Source organism: Parasteatoda tepidariorum, chromosome 4 (assembly GCF_982258835.1).
Source record: "Parasteatoda tepidariorum strain Cologne lab strain chromosome 4, Ptep-v5.0, whole genome shotgun sequence".
Classification (NCBI taxonomy): domain Eukaryota; kingdom Metazoa; phylum Arthropoda; class Arachnida; order Araneae; family Theridiidae; genus Parasteatoda; species Parasteatoda tepidariorum.
In genome coordinates this window covers 116,132,095-116,155,483 of record NC_141758.1, presented here as the reverse complement: position 1 = coordinate 116,155,483, position 23,389 = coordinate 116,132,095, and the positions used below count along the sequence as shown (strand labels likewise).

The 23,389-nt window shown below is 28.0% G+C and overlaps 2 protein-coding genes across 2 annotated transcripts in view; one reads left to right on the top strand and one right to left on the bottom strand.

Annotated features, from left to right (window-relative positions):
• Positions 1–23,389, bottom strand: part of LOC147812596 (pre-mRNA 3' end processing protein WDR33-like) — a 612,260-nt gene that overhangs the window by 283,324 nt on the left and 305,547 nt on the right. The window lies entirely within an intron of this gene.
• LOC147812603 (muscle calcium channel subunit alpha-1-like) lies at positions 4,081–21,897 on the top strand. Its single transcript, XM_087162470.1, has 5 exons — positions 4,081–4,278; positions 6,180–6,283; positions 15,598–15,750; positions 18,837–19,030; positions 21,790–21,897. Exons 2-5 carry the CDS (start codon positions 6,208–6,210, stop codon positions 21,895–21,897), a joined length of 531 nt encoding a protein of 176 aa, XP_087018596.1. The 5' UTR covers positions 4,081–4,278; positions 6,180–6,207.

Sequence of the window (23,389 nt, the reverse complement as noted above, 5' to 3'; positions counted from 1 at the left end):
TCAATATTTTAAAGCGATTAAAGCGTTCTATATGTAAAAATTAATATTTTTCTTCGTTAAAGAGCGAATAAAGGCAGAAAACGGGACAGAAGTCAAATCAGGAGGCACGCACACATCACACACCGTAATTCCCTATAATATTAACCTATAAATTTCAAACTCCGCCCAAAATTAGAATTTAATGTATAAAACAATTGTATCGAAGGATTTTTTTATATTCCAATTAGTGGGCCCACAATCCGCCAAAATAAGTTTTGTTTACTAACCAGAAGGTGGTGTTTTAAGTTAAATATTCGCGGGCAGGCATGTGAATCATGGCGCAGTTGGTAAAGCTGTGTGGCGAGTTAGATTTGTTGTCCCGGGGGCCATGGGTTCAAATCCCTGCGACGGTCGACATTCAATTTTTTTTTTTTGATATATAATTTTTTTTTACATATTTTTAGATACTTTAATGTGAAACAAATGTTCTGTATATAAAAAAAAACTATTTTTCTTTGGGAAATAGCGAATAATAGCTAATAATCGGATAAATTTTATTTATTTATTTATTTTAATTTATATTATTTTTTTAACTTCTTTTCAATATTTTTAAGCGATTAAAGCGTTTTATATGTGAAAAGAAATATTTTTCTTTGTTAAAGAGTGAATAAAGGCTGAAAACGGGACGGAAGTCACATCAGGAGGCACGCACACATCACACCCCGTATCTCCCTATAATATTAGCCATAAATTTCAAACTCCGCCCAAAATTATAATTTAATGTATCAAACAATTGTACCGAAGGATTTTTTTTTATACCAATTAGTGGGCCCACTATCTGCCCAAATAAGTTTTGTGTACTAACCGGAAGGTGGTGTTTTAAGTTAAATATTCGCGGGCAGGTATGCGAATCATGGCGCAGTTGGTAAAGCTGCGTGGCGAGTTTGATTTGTGGTCCCGGGGGCCATGGGTTCGAATCCCTGCGACGGTCGACATTAAATTTTTTTCTTTTTTTATATATTATTTTTCTTAAATATATTTTTAAATATTTTAATGTGAAACAAATGTTCTGTATATAAAAAAAACTATTTTTTCTTTGGGAAATAGCGAATAATAGCTAATAATCGGATAAATTTCGGATAAATTTTATTTATTTATTTATTTTAATTTATAATATTTTTTTAAATTTCTTTTCAATATTTTAAAGCGATTAAAGCGTACTATATGTGAAAAGAAATATTTTTCTTTGTTAAAGAGCGAATAAAGGTAGAAAACGGGACAGAAGTCACATCAGGTGGCACGCACACATCACACCCCGTAACTCCCTATAATATTAACCCATAAATTTCAAACTCCGCCGAAAATTAGAATTTTATGTATCAAACAATTGTACCGAATGATTTTTTTTTTATACCAATTAATGGGCCCACAATCTGCCAAAATAAGTTTTGTTTACTAACCGGAAGGTGGTGTTTTAAGTTAAATATTCGAGGGCAGGCATGTGAATCATGGCGCAGTTGGTAAAGCTGTGTGGCGAGTTAGATTTGTTGTCCCGGGGGCCATGGGTTCGAATCCCTGCGAAGGTCGACATTCAAATTTTTTCTTTTTTGATATATTATTTTTTTTAATATATTTTTAGATATTTTAATGTGAAACAAATGTTCTGTATATAAAAAAAAACTATTTTTTCTTTGGGAAATAGTGAATAATAGCTAATAAACGGATAAATTTCAGATAATTTTTATTTATTTATTTATTTTAATTTACATTATTTTTTTTAACTTCTTTTCAATATTTTAAAGCGAATAAAGTCTTCTATATGTGAAAAGAAATATTTTTCTTTGTTAAAGAGCGAATAAAAGCTGAAAAAGGGGCAGAAGACATATCAGGAGGCACTGCCACATCACACCCCGTAACTCCCTATAATATTAACCTATAAATTTCAAACTCCGCCCAAAATTAGAATATGATGTATCGAACAATTGTACCGAAGGATTTTTTTATATACCAATTAGTGGGCCCACAATCTGCCAAAATAAGTTTTGTTTACTAACCGGGAGGTGGTGTTTTAAGCTAAATATTCTCGGGCAGGCATGTGAATCATGGCTCAGTTGGTAAAGGTGCGTGGCAAGTTAGATTTGTTGTCATTCATCCACACGTCGTAATTCTGACCTGAAACAGAGAACCGATTCAGCACCCTCAGAGGTTTAATTTGTTATGGGAACATAGAGGACTTTGTGACCCTACAGATTTAACTTGTTCCAGTCACCATTTATTACACGGATAGTCTTTGGTCGGCTGGATTTCAACTTCTCTTTCTTTCGAACCAACCAAGTCCAATTTCCTGCCAACGAGGCTATCGCTGTCCAGTGCTTGTAGTACAAATTATATACACCAATCTAACTTCGAAAAACTCGGATGAAATATATTTGACTGATAAGCAATTTACATTCCCAATAGTATAGCGCAGAAAACTAGATACAACATATTATAATGTTTTATTATTCAATATCTTAGTTAATGTCAATTTCACTTTTTGAAAACTTCGTCATGAAACTTTTCAACCTTTGCAAACCTTTGCTAAAAACCTTTGCAAACAATTATAAAATTTGGTTACACAAAGCTTTAACATTTCAAGTGAAAATAATTTTGAATGCGTTTTTATTATTATTTTACATGACAATAATCGAGTAATTTTAAATTTTAAATTGCAAATTTTTTGCATCATTTTTAGCGAATTAATTTTAAACGACAAAATCCAAAATTTGAAAGAAATGGGTCGATAATAATTCTTGAGATACTTTAAAATTTACGAAAACGGCTACTTGGAAATTTATTTTTAACTTGGCCTAACTATTCCAATATTCCGAAGTGCGATTTCTACAATGCAGTACTGAAAAAAATCGCGGAGATATATCTAAAAAAAAATCGTGAAGATGATTTTTTTATCACTGTACTGTAGAAATTTTTCATATTAATTTGAGAATTTTTAACATTCAGATAATTGTAAAACATTTCAGAAAATTATGCAATTGCGTATAACAATATTTTTTTTTAGTACTACATGCGCAAATGCCTTATTTAAATTTGAGAATTTTTTTTTACATTCAAGTATTCAAAAGTTAAGGAGTTTTTTGTTTATCAACAAAGAAATTTCCAGTAAGAGAATGCCGTCATCTACACGAAAATTCTTCAAAGTAGTGGTTTTTGAATAATAGAGTGCAGGTCATGAATGACCTGTCCTTTCTCCTGACCTCAATCTGCAAGAAAACATGAAATGCTACCCTCAGTTAGGCTATATGGATGGTTAACTGAATATAAACAATGACCATCTTCCTAAAACCAAAAAAAAAAAAAAAAAATTTGATAACTTCCTGTGTATCCCTCAGTTTATGTTATGCTTTCGAGGCGATGTGTTAACAGGCTTAATATTCTGGGAAGTTTTATTTTATTAATGTGATTTGTGTTTTAAGTTACGGGTAATTTTACCATTCATAAGACCAGTAAAACACCGAAGTCAAGCATCACTGTCTGCAGTAAACGGGAGGGTGAGCACTTTGATCAGTCTGCGTAAGGACAGGGCCCCCTCTGCTTCTCTACTTCATTAATGAAGGTATTTAAAATGGAGGAATTTAAAGATATTTAATTTTGATGTATTTAAATTTTTCACCCCACAAAAGATAACAAGAAAATTGACTAGAACCTAAAATAGCTATAAAGTCCCACCCCTCCAATGGTCCATTTTATTGATTTTCTGATAATTCTATGTGCATCATGCCGATTGCAGTTTTCTGATTGTTAACTTAGCCATCTAGCAGCGAAAAATTCGTATCCTTGTTGACATTAGGGCTAAATTTACGCAATTACGACGACTCAATTAAACCCATCAGATGCCTGTATTTTTGTAAAAATATCGCATCTTGTTATATGTAGAAATACAGGCTTTTGATTGACATAATTTGTCAATGGTAATTGCGAAAATTTAGCTGTACATTCAGTTGTGCATTCCTATACAATTAGTAGTACATTCCTATACAATTGAAACGAAGAGAAGAGGGAAGGGAAAAGGGCCAAACACATGAAACTGGTCTCCCCCCAGATGGCGTATTCGAGCGTTGCGATCGCCACGCCAATATCGATATCTCCTCGATTTTGGCGGTAAATCCGAGTTGCAAGCTACGTTTGTTGGTAAACGAAAACAAATCTCGATATCCAAACCTACTCGACTTCTCGCTAGAAAGTTTGCAACCGTTTACTACATAGTTTATTGTGAGAGGCAATATTTTCAGAAATAATTTTGTAAGTATAAATAAATAATATAATTTCTAAACTCATGTCTGCTGCATTTCATAAGATTTTAGTGATAATAAGTTATTTTTATGAGTTTGAAGAGAAAATTTGTTTTAGTCATTTATTGATATGTTAAAAAAGGCTATATGGCTACTGTATTTAGAAAGAACTTTATTTTTTAGCTTCTTAAAGCTATTTAAAACTATTTGTTTTATATAACTAAAGTTATATAAAACTAAAGCTATTTAAAACTTAAAGCTATTTAAAACTATCTTCTTTAGCTATTTAAAACTATTTGTTTTTGTTGCAAGCATACGCTAGTGTTAGTATTTAAAGTAGTGAGATGTATATTTTGTAATAGATGTAATAAGTGGTTTATAATGATTTTTATTCTAATATTAATTTTAAGTTTTTCTTACATTTTTAACCACATGTTTACTATCTTTCTACCAATTTATGTTCAATATTATATAACTGCAAATAATGTATGTGATTCATATTATTAAGTCATTTGAAAACTGTTAATGAGTTTTGTCCTTAACATCTAATAGGTATGACATTTTTGATGTAATTGATATCTCTTAATTTTTAATTCTAAATTAAATAATTTTTTAATTAAATAATAATAATAATTCGCCTTGGCTAGTATAATGTTGTTGTACTGAGAAAGAACAAGAATAGATGTCTCCAGCCAAGTCATTGTCTGTTTACGAGAGTTGTCCGTTTATGGGAAGGGTACCTTAATGACAAAGTTTAACACTGTAAATTGTTTTTAGAATATTTTCTATAATATAGATATAATTAAATAATCTCCAAGAATATTTAATTTAACTTTAAAGAATATTTTTTTTCTATATAAGACGAATATATGAAAGTATGATGTAAGTACATAATTCTAGATGTAGCTACAGATAAATGAATATTATTTTCCTTTTAACACAGATATTCAAGTTAGTCATATGATACCAAATGGGAGCTTTTAGTCCTCAGTCTGTTTCAGTTATTAGGTTTACATCCCCCATCACTTGATAGGAAACATGGTTAATACCTTTTTGAAAGTAAACCTCTTGTGGTACGCAGAAAACAAAAGAAATCAATACTTACCTGTAAAGTAGGAGAACTAATTAATTTTCTAACAGGCAGGGGTCTGTCCACACATTTTGTAAAAGGTCCTGTTTTTGTAAAATTGTGAAAAAATTACTTGTAATTTGTGACTATAAAATAAACGTTGAGTCACATTCTTTCAACCTGGGTCCTGCTTTTGTGAATTTGTGCAAATAGAGTTCTGTTATTGCAAAAAAACTTTTTCAATGAGTTTTTTAATTGTAAATAGATACAAGATATGCACAGCATTGTAAAATTATAATTTAAAAAAATTAAATTTTCAAAAATAAATAGCAATTACTGCTATTAAATTAGAGATGTAACATACAAATATTTGGTATTTAGCCTATACTGCAGAATGCAGAATATTCGTTTTGGACGAATAAAGAAAGAAGCATCTGCCGAAGACTAAACTTGGTAGGTTTACATTGTCTTTTTCCCCCCCTCTCCTGAGAAGGGTTTATTTAATTAACAAAACAATAGAGAAGTTGAGGAAATAGAAAATAACGTTTCATAGGGCAAAGATGACTGTCTGCGTCCGGTTTACGGATGTGTCCATTTCACGGAGAATGTACCTAATGATTTATTAATAGAAGGTTCATAGGGAATTGAATGAATGTCCGTATTGAGAGGCTTCTGTTTCGCTGGTGTGTCCATAGCAGAAGTTTCGCTGTATTTCTATTTTTCTTAATAAAGTTATAGAGTAAAGGGTATTCATTTAAGAAATATATCCTTCTCGACATGCATTTGATTACATTCTTTATATTTTATTCTCATAAATAAAATAATATTTATATTTTGAATAGTGTGAGAAGTACTGCTCTTTCAAATCTCATGAAAGATGGCTTTGATCTTAAAGCTCTTCAAGAATTCCGTGTTCTTCGTCCTCTGAGGCTTGTATCGGAAGTAAGTTCATTCACAAATCTTAATTAGTTTTCCTTTTTATGTGCTTTAAATTTAAAGCAAGATTTATTTAAAAGCAATAAATTAACCGCTTACCTTACCAATTTTTTTAAAGAAAAAAAAATGCAAAAAATCAACATATATTTTTATTTTATTAAGAAATACAAAGAATACATAACACACAAGTTCAAAGTTGAAATTTTAATTTTTTTATGTATTAAAATATTTAATTTACCATCAGTTATTTAATTTACCATATTTTATATACTTGATATACTAAATTATCATGGGCAAAGGAAAAAAGTTATATATTAGTCTTTGTATATGTTTACATCTTCATCATCTAAAAAATCACCTGAATTACTTTTACTTTCGCTCCTGAACGCCAATTTTTTACTTTTTTTTTGTATGTAATTTCATCAACCATCATACATACAATTGTACGAAGAAACACATCTGCAGTCCCACAAATAGTCTTACAACTCCTAAATAAAAATTAACAAACTTCCTATCACAGCAGATTATTATTTATTGTTTTGTTGTCGGCAGAATAAAAATGTGATAAAACAAAACGTACAGACGAGTTCTGCTATGCCCGAGTTTACTCCAGACAATGAATATTTGCATTGTGTACATACTGAGTTAACTTTGCGGATAAACGGAGAATTAATCTGCTGAGTTTAAATGGTGTTTATTTAGCCTAAAATGTATGCTTTCACATCTCTGTAACTCTCTTGTCACAATTTCATAAAATTCCTATCTCCCTTCCAATGGTTAGGTAGAACAGGGAAAACCTGAAATGGTCAGGGAATTTTATTATAACTTCAAAAATCAAGGAATAGTTAAGAAAAGTTGCAATTTTTTTACATTATCCTGAAATATAATATTCCTAAATCATGCCTGGAAAATAATCAGTCTTAAAATTGTCAGAAACAGTAATCAGTTATTGAGATTAGAAATAAATAATTTATACATCTATTACAATTATTTGTTATAACAATTTCACATTTTAGTCAAACTGAAACGTTCCCTTCCTCATTAAATATTTTTTTTATATATAGTTTATATTATATACTTGCCATATGCTTACTTATATTATACACTTGTATTTCAATTTAACTTTGACAAGTTATATTCATCGTGAGTCCAGTTATTGTTTGTATTATATACTTGCTTATATTATACACTTGCGTTTCAATTTATCATGGCAAGTTATATTCATCGTGTGTCCAGGTATAGTTTATATTATATACTTGCATATATTTGCTTATATTATTAATTTGCATTTCAATTTGGTTATGATAAGTTTTATATATTATTAGTCCCGCTGTAGTTTATATTATATACTTGCTTATATTATACATTTGCATTTCAATTTATTATGGCGAGTTATATTCATCGTCAGTCCAGCTATAGTTTATATTATATACTTGCATATATTTGCTTATATTATACACTTGCAATTCTATTTAATTATGACAATTTATATTCATCATTAGTTCAGCTATAGTTTATTATATTCTTGCATTTTTTATATACTTGCATTTCCATTTAATTATGACAAATTGTGCAATCAGCTATAGTTCGTTTTATGTACTTGCATATATAATACACTTGCATTTAAATTTAATTATAACAAGTTAATTAGAGTTTATATTATATTTGCTTATATTATACATTTTCATTTCAATTTAATTATGACAAATTATATTCTTCATGAGCGCAGCTATAGTTTATATTACATACTTGCATATGCTTACGTATATTATACACATGCATTTAAATTTAATTATGACAAGTTATATTCATCATGAGTGCAGTTATTGTTCGTATTATATACTTGCTTATATTATACATATGCATTTCAATTTAATTATGAGGAGTTATACTCTTCAAGAGTCCAGCTACAGTTTATATTATATACTTTCATATACTTGATAATATTTTATACTTGCATTTCAATTTAATGATGACGAGTTATACTCGTCAGGAGTCCAGCTACAGTTTATATTATATACTTTCATATGCTTGATAATATTTTATACTTTATTTTCAATTTGATTATGACGAGTTATATTCATCTCAAGTCTAGCAATAGTTCATTTTATGTACTTGCATATATTATACACTTGCATTTAAATTTAATTATGACAAGTTATATTCATCATTAGTCCCACTATAGTTTATATTATATACTTGCTTATATTATACATTTGCATTTCAATTTATTATGTCGAGCTATAGTTTTTATTATATACTTGCATGTACTTGCTTATATTATACACTTGCATTTCAATTTATTATAGCAAGTTATATTCATTGTGAGTCCAGCTATAAATTATATTATATGCTTGCTTTTATTATACACCTGCATTTCAATTTAATCATTAGTCCAGCTATAGTTTATATTATATACTTGCATATATTATACACTTGCACTTCAATTTAATAATGACAAGTAATATTAATCATGAGTCCAGCTCTAGTTTATATTATATACTTGCATATACTTTCTTATATTATACACTTGCATTTCAATTTAATTATGACAAGTTATATTCATCATGAGTCCAGTTATTGTTCGTATTATATACTTGCTTATATTATACACTTGCGTTTCAATTTATCATGGCGAGTTATATTTATCGTGTGTCCAGATATAGTTTATATTATATACTTGCATATATTTGCTTATATTATTAATTTGCATTTCAATTTGGTTATGACAAGTTTTATATATTATTAGTCCCGCTGTAGTTTATATTATATACTTGCTTATATTATACATTTGCATTTCAATTTATTATGGCGAGTTATATTCATCGTCAGTCCAGCTATAGTTTATTATATTCTTGCATTTTTTATATACTTGCATTTCCATTTAATTATGACAAATTGTGCAATCAGCTATAGTTCGTTTTATGTACTTGCATATATTATACACTTGCATTTAAATTTAATTATGACAAGTTATATTCATCATTAATTATAGTTTATATTATATACTTGCTTATATTTGCTTATATTATACATTTTCTTTTCAATTTATTATGGCGAGTTATATTCATCGTCAGTCCCGCTATAGTTTATATTATATGCTTGCATATATTTGCTTATATTATACATTTGCATTTCAATTTAATTATGACAAGTTATATTCATCATGAGTGCAGTTATAGTTCGTATTATATACTTGCTTATATTATACATTTGCATTTCAATTTGTTTATGACAAGTTATATTCATTGTGTGTATATTATATAGTTTATATTATATACTTGCTTATATTATACACTCGCGTTTTAATTTATCAAGGCGTGTTATATTCATCGTGTGTCCAGATATAGTTTATATTATATACTTGCATATGCTTACTTATATTATACACTTGCATTTCAATTTAATCATTGGTCCAGCTATAGTTTATGTAATATATTTGCATATATTATGCACTTGCATTTCAATTTATATATGAAAAAGTATATTAATTATGAGTCTAGCTATAGTTTTACTAACATATACTTACTTGTATTATACACTTGCATTTAAATTTAATTATGACACGTTATATTCGTCATGAGTCCAGTTATTGTTTGTATTATATACTTGCTTATATTATATTCTTGCATTTCAGTTAAGTTATGGCTAGTTATATTCATCCGTCCACCTATAGTTTATACTTGCATATACTACTTGCTTATATTATATACTTGCCTTTCATTATTATGACAAGTTATATTCTTTATGAGTTCAGCTATAGTTTATTATATCCTTGCTTTTATTATATACCTGCATTTCAATTTAGTTATGACAAATTGTAATCATTCTTAGTTCAGCTATAGTTTATATTATATCCTTGCTTATATTATACACTTGCATTTCAATTTAATTATGAGGAATCATACTCTTCAGGAGTACTCTTCACATACTCTTCACATCTCTGTAACTCTCCTGTCACAATTTCATAAAATTCCTATCTCCCTTCCACATTTCACATTTTAGTCAAACTGAAATGTTCCCTTCCTCATTAAATATTTTTTTAGAGAAAAAATCTAATATTTCACATTATAAATAAAAGAATCAAAGTTTTCTGATGACAATATGGTCTCAATTTTAATTAAAATTTACCTGGTATACCTAGAAAAGTCGGGAATTTTTTTTCTGCAATTGAGTAGGAACCCTGCAAATGTGACATAATTTATGCCTTTGAATGCAGTATAATAAGTAAAAGAAGGGAGATATAAAAGTTATTGCAACTGTTGTTACTTCGACCATTCTCTAAAAAAGAGTTTTTGTCTTTTTAGAACTCTACATAAAGTAAGGATTTTTGTTTGCAATACTGGCAAGATTGTGGCAGATATATTTCTTTTTACTTATATAGTTTACTAAAGTGAAATTAATTCATTTTTTAAGTGAGAGCAAGTACTTCGAGTAGCTCAGAGATTTTGGTTTGTACATGAGCTTTATCCATGAATATTGGAATTAGCATTAAAAAATATTCACACATTTTCTACTTAAATTTTATATCATTAATGTTTCTAATTTTTGACATGAATTTAAAATGTGCTTTTCTGTTTTGTTTTATTTATTTTAAATTAACAATATTAAAAAAAAAAATTTTAAATTTGTTTTTGCTTTCAGTATTTAAAAAGAATAAATTCTAAGACTGCACATTCTAGTCATTACTTTTTATAAATATGTCTTTGCAGTTTCACTTTAATTATGACAAGTTATATTCATCATTAGCCCAGCTATAGATTATATTATATACTTGCATATATTATACTCTTGCATTTCAATTTAATTATGACAAGTTATATTCATCATGAGTCCAGCTATAATTTATATTAAATACTTGCTCATACTATAAACTTGCATTTCAATTTAATCATTAGTCCAGTTATAGTTTATATTATATGCTTGCTGATATTATGCACTTGCATTTCAATTTATGTTTGAAAAGTTAGATTAATCATGAGACTAGCTATTGTTTTACTAACATATACTTGCTTCTATTATACACTTGCATTTCAATTTATATATGATGAGTTATATTCATTATGAGTCCACCTATAGTTTATATTATTGTACTTGCATATATTATGCACTTGCACTTCAATTTAAGAATGACTAGTAATATTAATCATGAGTCAAGCTATAGTTTATATTATATACTTGCATTTCAATTTAATTATGACTAGTTATATTCATCATGAGTCCAGCTATAATTTATATTATATACTTGCTCATACTATATTCTTGCATTTCAATTTAGTTATGACTAGTTATATTCATCATTAGTCCCGCTTTAGTTTATATTATATACTTGCATATATTATACTTGCATTTCAATTTAATTATAATAAGTTATTTTCATTAGTCCAGCGATAGTTTATATTGTATACTTTCATATACTTGATAATATTTTATACTTGCATTTCAATTTAATTATGACGAGTTATATTCATCATGAGACCAGTTATTGTTTGTATTATATACTTGCTAATATTATATTCTTGCATTTCAATTTAGTTATGACAGGTTATATTCATCATTAGTCCCACTAGAGTTTATATTATACACTTGCATATACTTGCTTGTATTATACACTTACGTTTCAATTTATCTTGGCTAGTTATATTCATTGTGAGTCCAGCTGCAGTTTATATTATATTCTTGCTTATATAATACACTTGCATTTCAATTTAGTTCTGACTAGTTATGTTCTTCTTGAGTCTAGCTATGGTTTATATTATATACTTGCATATATTATACACCAGCATTTCAATTTATCTATAACAAGTTATGTTCATCATGAGTCCAGCTATAGTTTATATTATATACTTGCATATTTGCTTATATTAATCATTTGCATTTCAATTTGGTTATGACAAGTTATATTCATCATTAGTTCAACTATAGTTTATATTATACCCTTGCTTATATTATACACTTGCATTTCAATTTAATTATGGCAAGTTATATTCATCGTGTGTCTAGATATAGTTTATTTTATATACTTGCATATATTTGCTTATATTATACTCTTGCATTTCAATTTAATTATGTTGAGTTATATTAATCATGAGTTCAGCTATTGTTTGTATTATGTACTTGCTTATATGGTATCCTTGCATTTCAATTTAATTATGAGGAATTATACTCTTCAGGAGTCCAGCTATAGTTTATATTATATACTTGCATATACCTGCTTTTATTTTACACTTGCATTTCAATTTATTATGGCGAGTTATATTCATCGTGAGTCCAGCTGTAGTTTATATTATATGCTTGCATACACTTCCTTATATAATACTCTTGCATTTCAATTTAATTATGACATGTTATATTCTTCATGAGTGCAGCTATAGTTTATATTTACCTGCATATACTTGCTCATACTATGAACTTGCATTTCAATTTAATCATTAGTACAGCTATAGTTTATATTATATACTTGCTCATACTATACTCTTGTATTTCAATTTAATCATTAGTCCAGCTATAGTTTATATTATATACTTCCTTATATTATACGCTTGCATTTCAATTTAATTATGAAGAATTATATACTCTTCAGGAGTGTAGCTACAGTTTATATTATATACTTTCATATACTTGATAATATTTTATACTTTCATTTCAATTTAATTATGACGAATTATATTCATCTTGAGTCCAGCTATAGTTCATTTTATGTACTTGCATATATTATACACTTGCATTTCAATTTAATTATGACTAGTTATATTCTTTTTAAGTCTAGCTATGGTTTATATTATATACCTGCATATATTATACATTTGCATTTCAATTTGATTGTGACAAGTTATATTCATCTTTAGTTCAGCAATAGTTCATATTATATGCTTGCTTATACTTGCTTATATTATACTCTTGCATTTAAATTTAGTTATGTCGAGTTATATTAATCATGAGTCCAGCTATAGTTTATTTTATATACTTGCTTATATTATACTCATGCATTTTAATTTAATGATATTCATCATGAGTACAGCTGCAATTTATATTATATCCTTGCTTATATAATACACTTACATTTCAATTTAATTATGACAAGTTATATTCATCGTGTGTCCAAATATGGTTTATTTTATATACTTGCATATATTTGCTTATATTATACTCTTGCATTTCAATTTAATTATGTTGAGTTATAATTATCATGAGTTCAGCTATGGTTTATATTATATCCTTGCATTTCAATTTAATTATGACAAGTTGTATTCATCATTTGTCCCGCTATAGTTTATATTATGTACTTGCTTATATGATATCCTTGCATTGCAATTTAATTATGACTCTTTATACTCATCTTTAGTCCAGCTATAGTTTATATTTTATACTTGGATATACTTGCGTATATTATACACTTGCATTTCAATTTAATGATGCCGAGTTTTACTCTTGAGGAGTCCAGCTACAGATTATATTATATACTTTCATATACTTGATAATATTTTGTACTTTTATTTCAATTTAATTATGACAAGTTCTATTCATCATTAGTTTAGCTATTGTTTATATTTTATACTTGGATATGCTTGCGTATATTATACACTTGCATTTCAATTTAGTATGGCGAGTTATATTCATCGTGAGTCCAGCTATAGTTTATATTATATACTTTCATATACTTGCTCATAATATAAACTTGCATCTCAAGTTAATCATTAGTCCAGTTGTAGTTTATATTATATACTTGCATATATTATACATTTGCATTTCAATTTATCTATGACAAGTTATATTAATCATTAATCCAGCTCTTGTTTGTATTTTATCCTTGCTTTTATTATACATTTGCATTTCAATTTAATTATGACAAGTTATATTCATCTTTAGTCCAGCTATAGTTTATATTATATCCTTGCATATTCTTGCTTATATTATACATTTGCATTTCAATTTTATTTTAACAAGTTGTAATCATCATGAGTCCAGCTATAGTTCATATTAAATACTTGCTTATATTTTACAATTGCATTTTAACTTTAATTATGACACGTTATATTCTTCATTAGTCAAGCTATAGTTTATATTATATACTTGCTTGTACTATAAACTTGCATTTCAATTTAATTATGACAAGTTATATTCATCATGAGTTCAGCTATAGTTTATATTAAATACTTGCATTTACTTGCTTATATATTTGCATAGTTTATATTATATTCTTGCTTATACTTGCTTATATTATATACTTGCACTTCAATTTAATCATGAAAAGTTATATTAAGCATGAATCCAGCTATAGTTTATATTATATACTTGCATATATTTGCTTATATTATAGACTTGCATTTCAATTTAATTCTGAAGAGTTATAGTTATCTTGAGTCCAGGTACAGTTTATTTTATTTACTTGCATATACTTGCTCATTTTATACGCTCGCATTTTAATTTAATTTTAACAAGTTATATTAATCTTTTTTCCAGCTATAGTTTATATTATATATTTCCATATGCTTGCTTATATTATACTCCTGCATTTCAATTTAATTATAACGAGTAATATTCGTGGTTAGTCCAGCTATAGTATATATTAAGTACTTGCTTATATTATACACTTGCATTTGCATTTAATTATGACAAGTTATATTCATCTATAGTCCAGCTGTAGTTTATATGATATACTTGCATATTCTTGCTCATATTAGAAACTTGCCTTTCAATTTAATTATATTCATACCAGAATTTACTTGTGATGATTAAGGAAGTGGTTAACATATATTTTTCAGTATGAAAAAAGTAGGAAGAAAGTAGGTGAAAGGAGCACTCAAAATTTTAGTTCATGACAAGGGGAAAAAATAATTTCTCATTATTTTAATGAACAAAAGGAAGAAAATAAAATTTCTTCCTTTTTTTTTGTTGAAAGAAAATCCTAATTTTTTAAAAAATTTTCATTTATTTGTTTATGTAGTTTAACAAATCTGAACATTTTTGAAAGTTGCATGTTCCACACTTCCTTAAACGCTAAAACAATTCTTAGTTGAGTTGCTATAAACTCTACCCTTAAACTGATCGGATACTCGAGTAGTAATATAGGGTTTTGTGGTAAGAGTTCTTAATCATAAATGTTCAAATTAATGATGTTTTAATTAAGAAAATCAGATAAGAAGATGCTCTGAATAAATATATTTTTTTTATTGATGAATTCAATTTGCCATCTCAGATGATCATATTTATAATTAGCTCTTTTCGAACTATAAAGATTGTGTCTCAGCTATTCTTGTGTGTGCACTTCTAATCACATAATGTTGCAACCAAAATAATTTTATTTTGTGATTCTTATTTTAGGTCTTCAAGTGGTGCTCAATTCCATTCTAAAAGCCATGATTCCCCTCCTCCAAATCGCCCTTCTCGTCATTTTTGTCATCATCATCTATGTAATCATTGGTCTGGAGCTTTTCTCTGGAAAAATGCTCAAAACTTGTTTTGATAATGTTACTGGTATTTATTTTTCTTCTTCTAATGTGTTAAACGTTATTCTTCTCTACAACAATCTTTTGTATCATCGCTCATGTTTATAAAATTTCTAAAATTTTATATTTTCTATAAAAGAAAATATTGGGAAGAGTTCTTTGTAAGGCTAGTGGGAGTGGTGCAGAAAGATGGGGACAATATTTCATAATTAGTGGTACCCCCTTGGCAGAATGACGACGACATTGTCACAGAGCATTACAGTGTTCTTGAAGAAAGATTTTTCCTTTTGGAAGTTAAAAAAATTTTAGTTTTCATTTCTGCTGAAATTTTCGAATTTTTTTTCTCTAAAATTATGTATAAAAGATGCAGAATATGCAAGGTTTATAACAGCTTGGATTAATTCAGTGTTTTAAGCCTGTTGTCCACAACCAATTTGTCCAAAACTGTCTTAACTGTCCAAAACTCTTTTATTCAAATTATGTCACAACTTGGAAAAAATATTGTGAAAAATAAAGGGTTAATTTTTGAGCAAGAAACATAATGATGAGAACTTTTTGTTTTATTAAAAAAGTTTATTATTATTTTTAATATTGCATTATTTATCTTTATGCGAAAACGTAATTTATCAGTATTAAAAGCATATTTATTCATATTTAAAGATACAGTATTCACTTTTGTTGTTCATAGAATTGTGGGGCTTCAAACGTTATAAATCTTTTCCTCTTATATTATATTATTTTAATAAGTTAAAGCAAATTGTATAAAAAAGTATCAAATATTTATTAATATATGCAATTATTATGTGTAGAATGGTCACACATATAGAATTTTTACCTTTTACCAATGTTCAAGGTTTTGCACACTTTAAGGAAGTTTTAGTCAGTTTAGGACAGTTTAAGACAGTAAAACCTACATGTCCTATCCAAAACCAGTTTAGGACTTCTAAATCCCCAACCCCGAAAAGATGCATAAGGAATGTTCTTGAAAGTTAAAGGAATGTTCTTATGTGTTAGAAATGCCTTAGGGTTTAGAATGTATAATTATATACATAATATCCTGTCGAATGTATAATTCTAAAAACAATATATTGACTAAATTATGAAAAAGATATTGCATTAGTTTTCCCATCAAACTTTTTGATTCAAAAGAAAATAACTAAATTCATCAACAATTATAAACAGTTCTGCTTTGTCTTCATTTCAACAAAAATCATTATTAAGCTTGTTTTGTTCATTTTTAGCTGCGGTGCTACTGCATATGTAAAAAAAATTAATTCAGAACTAGAATTCTGCAAATTCAATTCTGATGTAAACTTTAATTTTAATACTATTTATTTTTAAAACTATGAAAGCATTTTTCTATAGATTATCAAAATAATTAATAGTCCATTCGAAATAGTTTCTGTTAAAAATTGCTAATGAGCTTTATTTTTGAAGGCTTCTCTAAAAGAACGATTATTAGTTAGGCTTCTATTGTAAAAGAAAGTAATGCCAGGCTAAGTTGAAATTCCATACAAAAGTGTTATGTTTTTTATAAGATTCTTTTTTTAAATTTTTTTAAAATAAAAAATGATATATTTTTAATGTAAAACTAGCGTATAGTTCGTCAGGGTAGCTTCTCTTCATGCTAGGGCTAACACAATAGACCAGAGAAAGAAATTCCCTTTCTCTCGCCAACCAGACCGAGCCAAAGCCTGTCCTAAACGTTGACCCCTCACCCCTACTTGAAATAGTTCTACTTCGTTAAGATAGTCACCCCCACTGGTCCAGACCAATGGCTAGGGAGTTCTTACTTTAGACAAACTATATTTGTATTCTAATGAAAACAATATATTAGCAAATTGTAAATATGAAGCTATTGTTTATAAATATTTATGTATTGTGTGTAAGCTGCTGTTTTATTTTAAAAAGCTTTTAAACTGTGGAAAATAAGCATTTTGTATTTCGAGAAAATTCCATTCAAAGAAAATGTGTCTCAGAACTTTTGCTCAGTCTGTCCTTACTGCCAACCAAAATCTTAGATTTTTAAGTTTCAAACATTATCTTCAAAGCAATATTCACAAATATATTTCAGAATCTCGTACTTTCGAGTTTATACAATTGTAAAAAACAACATGCTTTAAAATGGGTAAAAACTGTTGTTCTATGCTGATATATAATCTTGTAATATTGCCAAGTTGGTCACCAGGATGAGTGAGCTTATTATTTCTGCCCTGGATGTTGGTTTAAAAGTACATTGTTTATTTACTCTTTTACACATACATGCTTGCAAAGTGGTTACTAATAGTAAGACAAGTCTGAAGTTTCTTTACAATATTTTCTTATTGTTGAGCAAATGGCAGTATTGTTGGCACCTCAAAATATATATTTTTCAAAATATATAAAGCATGTATATGCACCCCGTGCTAGAACCGTAATAACACGGTGACATTGTTGCAGAGCGTTACAGAGTTATTGCAAAAAGAATTTTCCTTTAGATAGACAAAAAATATTAGTTTCCTTTTTTGAAATTATATTTGGAAGATGCCTTTTTCGCGTATCGGAGGGGAAAGAAATGCTCGTAATTTTTTTATTCTTATTTGATAAGAATGAAAAATAAAGAATATTGAAGTAAAAAATATCTTTTCTGCAGAAATGTTTGAAAGATTTTTTGCTCTCAATAATTATATTCAAAAGATTCCTTTTTCACGCATCAGAGGGATAAGAAATGATCTTGATAAATTTTTTTTCATGTGATTATGATTTACGAATTGCAAAAAGGAAATTATTCTTGTGTTTTCCTCCTACAAAATGTGAGAATATTGCTGTGATATGACAGTAAAAAAATATTACATCTTCATTTAAAAAAAAATACGCACAATTTTATTTTAACCAAAAAGGTTTTTTTTTTGTTGCAAATACGTTTCTGTTGCTTTAAATTCTGTTGCAGAAGGCCAAAATAATTCTGCCACAGAGTATATGTATTATTCAGTATATGTATATCTGTTTGTTTACAAATATTTTGCTGTCTTATTGTTTGTATATTAATATGTATGTGAATATTTTGCTATCAGTTATATGTATATTCAATATATGTATTAACTCTAAAGAAGTAACTAAACTATTTTATTGTAGGTGAGATATCGATCAAAGGAGAACCTCATCCGTGTGGTGATTCTGGCTTCCAGTGTGAAGGTGTGGGAGAAGTCTGCCTCCTCTATTGGGACGATCCAAATTACGGAATCATAAATTTTGACAATTTTGGTCTGGCCATGCTCACTGTTTTCCAATGTGTTACCAATGAAGGATGGACCAGTGTTCTATACAATGTTAGTATTCATTCTTTGAACTCACATTGCAAAGATAAAAATTGTTTCATATTGTATTAGCAGTCAAAATTGCTGCAGCATTCAGGGTTGTCACAGGGAAGACCTGGAAAATACGGGGAATTTAAAAATTACCTAAAATAGCAGAGAAAATGCAGGAAATTTTGATTTCTTTTTTTTACAAACTGGGAAAATACAGGTAATTTTGTTTCATATTTTCCTCTTTTAAATAATGACCACTCAAAGCGTAATGTATGGGATATCTAAGCAGGATATTTCTGCTATACTAAACTATTTCATTTACTTTTGCGTTATTTAAGTGTATTCAGTTGTTCCTTTTTTTTTCTCAAGTTTTTCCAGCAATTGAAATTAATAAATATAATTAGCCCTATATAGCTTGCACAAGAGCACAGTAATTGTGTTTCCTCTTAATATATTGTGTAAATTATGTACAGGGAATTTTTTCCCCCAGGTTTGAGTGGCAACCCTGAGCATGGGTAGCGGAAATCCAACAAAGCAGCAGCATCAGCATATTCATTTTTTTTTATTTAAATATTTTATTTCATAATCATCAACTGCATATTCATTCTATTTAGAAGTTTTTTTTTAATTTCTTTATTGTATTTAATAAACTTCTCCTGGGTAAAGCTATTATCTGTTCTTTTAAAAGTTTCTCAACTAAATTATGATGTTGAATTGACTGAATACTACATTGGAGAAAAAGTAAATAAATTATTACCTACTGGCTTTTACATTACAGGGATTAGAAGCATCGTTTTATGAAATTGAATTTAAATGATAGTTTTTGCATAAATTTTTTAAATACCTGTGTAAGTTTTGTTGCATAATTTTTACGATAAGCTGACTAAACTAATTTGGTTTTAATGAAAATAATGATTCAGATTGACACCTCGTGATAGTGAATTGATTTCGAATAACTGACTATCAAATTGGCTAAAATCTAAATGTTTGGTAAGAGAAGTAAATACCTGTGACAATTAACTTAAACCAGAGATGTTTGTGTTCCGAAAAATCCGGATTTTTAGCTGGCCGCGATCCGGAAATTTCTGGAAATCCAAGGTTCAGAAATTTCAAGAAATCATCGATCACATTTATGTGTAAAAATTCTTGTGTATTTTATTTAAAAATCTTATAACTAGAATTAATACTTGACATCTCTTTCATTTGTAAATATTTTTTTTGGTAGAAAATAAATATAATTAGTGATAAAAGTATACATAATTATTAATTATAATTTAATATAATTAATAATTATGTATAAGTTTATATATAAGTTATAACTGCTTATAATTTATTTAGACTTTCATGTTTTGAAAATATCAATGATTTTAAATTTATAAAGACATTAAATTTTTGAAATGCGTCATTTATGATTTTAATCAAGAAATTTTGAGGAGTTTTGAGTTGGGCTCACAATTACCCCCTGCTTGAACCAAATACCAATTGGGTGTTTGGTACAAGCGGTCAATTACTAAATAATTGAATAATTGATCCATGTTAAACAAGGTGCGTAGCGATTTTAAAAAGTGCTTGAAGGTGCTTATTTTTTATTTTAATTTTTAAGATCCCTTTTAAGGTGACACATATTATGCAAAGGCGTGCTTTTCACATTGTTCTATTCACCGTTTTCACAATTCATTTAACCACAATATATTTCAGTGTACCGCCAGTTCATATTGTATGAAAGCATCAATCATTTTGCATGTTTGATAAAATACTTGTGAGTCCGCATGACTGGGTTCGGTGAGATTATTGCACTGTCATTTGCAACTCTGCTGCAACTTGCAAGATATTCTCAATTTCAGGCTTCCTTTTCCATTCTGAGATCTCAAACCGAAAAATCTTTTGATCATTTTATAATGGCTAATATAATCAAGAAAAGAGTTCTTTGTCAGAAACTTATTTTATCATGATCATGTAAAGTCTTTGGGAATTATTTTGCATTTCCTTAATGTTTGAGGTGCTTATTTTTTGTTGAAAGATTTGGCTGTGCACGATGATTAACTGTGGTCATTTGCTGCCTTTTAGAATTTTAAATTTAAATTGTTAAGAATTCTGAATTTTGAGGAAATTAGAAAACTAGAAGATTGTTCTGTTGACCAGTATTGGTAAAATTATTCTGTCAATAGTACAACTAACCAAGTTAAATTTACTGTTGTTGCCCAAGGAGTAAAGGTCATGTTAGCCTTGTCACCTTAGAGTGTTGCCATTGATTGAGAATTTCCCACGTCTGGCAATATTTCAAGATACGGATAAAATTACCAAGACAGAAAAACTTTTAAGAGGAAGCAAAAGAAAATTTTCCTCTCAAATTCTCTTTCACCTTCATTACTTATTTAAAGTGTAGAAAAACTGAGTTCAGACAAACTTAGAGTAAGCCGTGAAATTTCAAATACTGAAAAGAAAATTTTAAAATATACAAATGAAAATAAATTACGAGATGATAATTTAGGATTACGCAACGGAGAAGTTCTTTTCAAATAATTTGTTTGCATTTTAATATTTTGAAGTATTTTTTTTTAGCCGTTGAAACTTTGACTTACTCCATGTTTTCCGGAACTTACTATTTTTTAAATTTAAATTAGTAATGCAGGAGAAAGAGAATTTACGACAAAAAATTTCTTCCGCGGTATGGCTTTCTCCTAAGTCAGGACAAAGTCTTAATTTAAATTCCTCTTTGTGTGGTTGTTAGACAACAATTCTCTTGACTGTAATGTAAAGATCTTTGTTGTTGATTTCAGGTGAATGATGCTTGTGGTAACAGTTGGCCCTGGATTTATTTTCTTAGCCTTGTCATTCTGGGATCTTTCTTTGTTCTCAATCTAGTACTTGGTGTTTTGAGTGGGTGAGTCAGTAATTTTTTGTTTAAAGTTTACCATGCTACTTAATTTATTTAATAGTCATTTAAAGTTTTTAAATATTTCAACCCTAAAGTGAGAAAAAAGATTTTTGAGTTTTTAATTTCCGAATGATTCCCCAAATTCAGTGTCTGTCTGATATATTTTATTTTTGTTTTGAATTGCATTAGGTGGTAATTTATTTTCATTATAACATCTAATAATTTTGGCATACTAATTGCACTGTTTTGTTAAATTCATTTTTATAATCAAAGTAATATTCAATAAACATGTTAGTAGTTAGTATTTTAATTGTATGCAATGCGTAAAAACACAGTTTCTAGTAGAACCCTGAAGTGAAGCATCACTAGCTGGGGTCAGTAAGCGGGCAGGTGACCACTTTGATCAGTTTTTGTAGGGACCAAGGGTGTGCAGTATTGGTCCTTGTTAAGCTGTTCTACCTTAAAGTGCTCTACTTTGCACGCAAGTAGAGGAGCCATCCCCTCTTTCGAGGGTTGAAATTCCGATAGCACGTCTTCGGATCATCCTCGGGGGATGTTCCCTAGACCGTCGACAATAGCGCATTGTGCAGCTCTAGTGTGACGTTAATAAAGTTCCAACCTACCTAATTATATTTTTATTATATCATCATTTTTATTACAGTTTCAATTCAATTATATATTTTCCAATTTTTTTTAATAAGAAACAGAAAACTTCTCACAAAAACGTTGCAACACTACTTAACTTGATCTTTTTGTAAGAAAAATTGCAATCAAGGTTGAATTAAATTAAATTTGTATTTTCCTGTGTGAGTTGATAATTATGTTATTATTTTTAATGTTTCTTTTTAAAATAAAACAGGGTTTGTTGATTTAAATCACAATTTAAATCATGTTTGATTAAATCAGGTTGATTGTTGAGAAATTAAATGATTTAAATCAAATGATTTTTTTAAAAAAATCATTGATTTAAATCAACTGACTTTTTTTTATATATATATTGATTTGAAAAATTTAAAAACACTGTTTTAGATTATTAATACTTTTATTTCTTTTCTTAGTTTTAAAATGTATTTTAAATAAATTGCTGCTTTAGTTTTAAAATTTATTATTGCTGAATTAATTCATTTTAGCTAATGAAATTACTTTCTTTCTTGGTATGTGTTAAATTTCAACACATTTGAAATTACATTTGAAATTACATTTTTATAAATCCTTTGATTCTTGAGATTGAAAGTACAGATTAAAGTATTTTTTCTCATAATATGTTTACAGTATCTTTGACATTTTCAGATTTTCTCTAAGGAAGTTTTGCGAAATTTTTTTTTTCAAAGATTTAAAAAAAAAATTTTTTTTGCTTAATTTATCTATTTTGATGTAAGATTAAAAATGAATATTTTAATATAAAAATGTACAGATTAAATGTTTATTTATTTTCTGATGAATGATTACATTTATAAACACAATCTGTTACATTTAGTCATTTTAAAAATCGAAAGAAAAAA